General features: G+C 43.2%; 1 protein-coding gene across 2 annotated transcripts; it reads left to right on the forward strand.

Moving 5' to 3' along the window:
- The first annotated feature begins 1350 nt into the window (after positions 1-1350).
- On the forward strand, positions 1351-3329 carry LOC129509253 (tropomyosin alpha-3 chain-like). Of its 2 annotated transcripts, XM_055324674.1 has the most exons (2): positions 1461-1528; positions 1663-3329. In XM_055324674.1, exons 1-2 carry the CDS (start codon positions 1461-1463, stop codon positions 2141-2143), a joined length of 549 nt encoding a protein of 182 aa, XP_055180649.1. In that variant the 3' UTR covers positions 2144-3329. The 2 variants fall into 2 exon arrangements, with proteins under 2 accessions (XP_055180648.1, XP_055180649.1); XM_055324673.1 differs by having other exon boundaries at positions 1351-3329.
- Positions 3330-3663: the final 334 nt, after the last annotated feature.

Raw genomic sequence — 3663 nt, forward strand, 5'->3', positions numbered from 1 at the left:
AAGGGATGGGCTGGGGACCAAGAGCAAAAGTCAGGCAGGTATCTGAACAAAGCCAGAAAAGGAAAATCAATTCTGGAGCCAGAACAGGTGTGCTGACTTTACCATAGTATATTTTATAAGGTTTTGAAAGTCATTTGATTTCTTCCTTGTGAGACTAAGCAGTCTCTTAGGTAAAATACAACAAAGAAACTCGTCTCAAGTCAAAGAGGAATTCTTATAGTCTGTAACGATTTAGGGAGGCTTCATGGACAAGTGCGTTAACTTTCTTTGGAATGAAGCTGGAGTACTAACAGCGATAAACAACTGCTAACAGCATTTCTTTTTTTAATATATGCAAATTTAAAACATCATTTAAGAGATTGAGGGATCCCAGGATGAAATGCAGACTATGCCAAAATAATCTATCTATACTATGAACATGGGGAATAATCTTACCAAAGGGGGTGGGGAGAAGGCTGCTGATCTAAGTAACTTTGGAAATGAATAGAGACTATATAACCAAAGGGAAAAGGAATTTGTGCTTAAGCACTGCATTCTGTTGGAAAGATGAGCCCCACTGGAGTGGGTTAATGTTAAAACCACTAGATAGGTCTACCAGAATGGAACAAAGAGTAAATTGGTGGTGGATGTTGGGAGCCAAGTTTCTCACTTTTGGAGAAGATTACAGATAAGCCAAGGGGAGAGGCTAGAATGATATACGCGGTATTACATCGGGGACATCAGTAGCAATTCATGTTTATCTTAATATAGATCCAAATGAATACACACCAAAACGTTTATAGACGTGCACGTATGCTGATTTGTACACACATGTATACTTATTGGTTTGCCAACTGAGAGGACTTAAGAACAACAGTGCCCATGCAAGAAGATACTGGTTTCTAATGACATTCTCCCATAAAAACAACCAAGACTCCCTGGAGAAATGGCTTATTTAAGATTGGGGGCAGGAAATATACAAGGTAAGCTTGCAGCACCTTGTAGTGACAGAAAATAAGGAAGAACTCAAAGAAAAGCAATAGTAAAACAGCAGAAAAACAAAACGAAACTAAAAGAAAACAAAACAAAACCCCCCACAATGACAGGAATATGTCTAATTGACACAGGAGCTAACTGAAAAATCTCCCAATGACCAAAACTGGAACAATTTGAGCAAGAAAATAGATAAAATAGTATTGGATTATAACTCAGAGCACTGAATAAATATCCAGTGATTAAATAAATAATAGGAAAGAATAGACAAATCTGTGCAGAAGATTTTTTTGTAGATCTAATTTCTATACTTATAATTCTCATTTCAACATCATATAAAATTATATGAGTTATTAAAAATGTTGAATTTGGGCGGAGCGGAGGAGGCGAGAAGCCGAGCGCGAGCAGGGGCTGGGTGGGCACCATGGCCGGGATCACCACCATCGAGGCGGTGAAGCGTAAGATCCAGGTTCTGCAGCAGCAAGCCGATGACGCAGAGGAGAGGGCCGAGCGCCTGCAGCGGGAAGTGGAGGGGGAAAGGCGGGCCCGGGAGCAGGCTGAGGCTGAGGTGGCCTCCTTGAACCGTAGGATCCAGCTGGTTGAAGAGGAGCTGAACCGCGCCCAGGAGCGCCTGGCCACTGCCCTGCAAAAGCTGGAGGAAGCGGAGAAAGCTGCTGATGAGAGTGAGAGAGGTATGAAGGTTATTGAGAATCGAGCCTTAAAAGATGAAGAAAAGATGGAACTCCAGGAAATCCAACTCAAAGAGGCCAAGCACATTGCAGAAGAGGCAGACCGGAAGTATGAAGAGGTGGCTAGGAAGTTGGTGATCATTGAGGGGGACTTGGAACGTACAGAGGAACGAGCTGAGCTGGCAGAGTCCCGTTGCCGAGAGATGGATGAGCAGATCAGGCTGATGGACCAGAACCTGAAGTGTCTGAGTGCTGCTGAGGAAAAGTACTCTCAAAAGGAAGACAAATATGAGGAAGAGATAAAGATTCTCACGGATAAACTCAAGGAGGCAGAGACCCGTGCTGAGTTTGCTGAGAGATCGGTAGCCAAGCTGGAGAAGACAATTGATGATTTGGAAGATAAGCTGAAATGCACCAAAGAGGAGCACCTGTGTACACAAAGGATGCTGGACCAGACTCTGCTTGACCTGAATGAGATGTAGAGCACCTCAGTCCCACCGTGCCGCCGCTCCTCCCTCTGACCCTGACTCTGCCTGAGGCCCAGCCTGCCCGAAGCTGGCCTTGAAACTGAGGGCTGATCTTTAACTGGAAGGCTGCTTTCTCCTTTTGCTGCCTCTCCCACCCCTACCCCTGTGTCTTATTCACCAAACTGTCTCTGCCTCTCCCTAGAGATTCCAGTTGGGTTTGAGGCTGAGCACCTTTGGGAACAATGTTTAAGGGAATGTGAGCACAATGCAAAGTGTCTTTAAAAGCATGTTGTGATGTACAAATTTTGTAATTACCTTTTTTGTTGTAGTTGATGTAGGACATTTGTAAAACATTCCAAATAATTACACAGTTCTGAAGCAGCAGTCTAACCCCTTCCTCCCATTTGGAATTAACTTTTCAGCCTAATGAATACTGGAGCCTCGTTGCTCTGTCCAAAATACCAGCCAAATTAGAAAGGTGATTCCAGAAGTTGGCCAAAAAAGTGTGGCTAAGGGTTTCAGCTTTAAGGTTATCTTTGAGCAACATAATGTTTTTTTTCCATCAGATGTGACCAAACAAAAATTAAGATGGTGAGACCTCGATCTGAGACCAAATCCTTGTCCTATCTTTGTCCTAACTGCTTACAGAATGGATCATGTTCCCCTTATGTCGAGGTGACCACTTATTTGTTCTCCTGCCTCCTTGAAAGAAAAAAGAGAATTATGTTCGCCACTGATTTAGCCACTTGAATCAAACTCATCTCATCACCCTTTTCTGGGTCCAAAGCTGCTGCCTCTAAACGTGCCATCTCATCGTGCTTTGTATCAGTTAGTGCTGGAGAAATCTTGAATAGCTTATGTACAAAACTGTTTTTAAATTTTATATTATTTTGAAACTTTGCTTCTTTAGGGTTGGAGCACATTGACCACCCCGTCTGGCTGAGAACTCTCTACAGTCTGTGGGCTGACAGTGTGCTGATCTTTTAAAAGTTTCTTTCCCTCCCCAACTCCCCTTTTAGGTGAGGTTTCCGTGAGGTCTGTTAGGTGTGCATCCTGCAGCTTATTGGCTTAAAATGCACTCTTCCTTTGGTGGCCTCTCTTTGGGGGCCGATTGGGAGAAAGAAACCAATAGTGCAAACTGTTTTGATACTGAAAATTGACAAGTGTCTTTTTGAAATAAAGAACCAGTCCCTCTGAAAAAAAAAAAATGTTGAATTTGTACAGGCAAAATTCAGGGATGATAAAGCCACAGGGTATCCTTTAATTGAAATGAGCAAACTTGGGGCACCTGGGTGGCTCAGTCAGTTGGGCATCTGCCTTCGGCTCAGGTCATGATCCCAGGGTCCTGGGATCCAGCCTCACATCGTCGGGCTCATTGCTCTGTGGGAAGCCTGTTTCTCCCTCTGTCTGCCTCTCTTCCTGCTCATTCTCTCTCTCTCAAATAAATAAATAAATAAATAATCTTAAAAAAAAAAAGAAGGGTCATTTGTTTAAAAAAAAAGAAATGAGCAAACTCAAGGTCGTATAAAGTCACC

This window comes from Nyctereutes procyonoides, unplaced genomic scaffold, assembly GCF_905146905.1.
Source record: "Nyctereutes procyonoides isolate TBG_1078 unplaced genomic scaffold, NYPRO_anot_genome, whole genome shotgun sequence".
Taxonomy (NCBI): Eukaryota; Metazoa; Chordata; class Mammalia; order Carnivora; family Canidae; genus Nyctereutes; species Nyctereutes procyonoides.

Excerpts from the sequence above, each read along its gene's own strand:
- LOC129509253 (XM_055324673.1), top strand. The coding sequence starts at position 1,397 with ATGGCCGGGATCACCACCATCGAGGCGGTGAAGCGTAAGATCCAGGTT.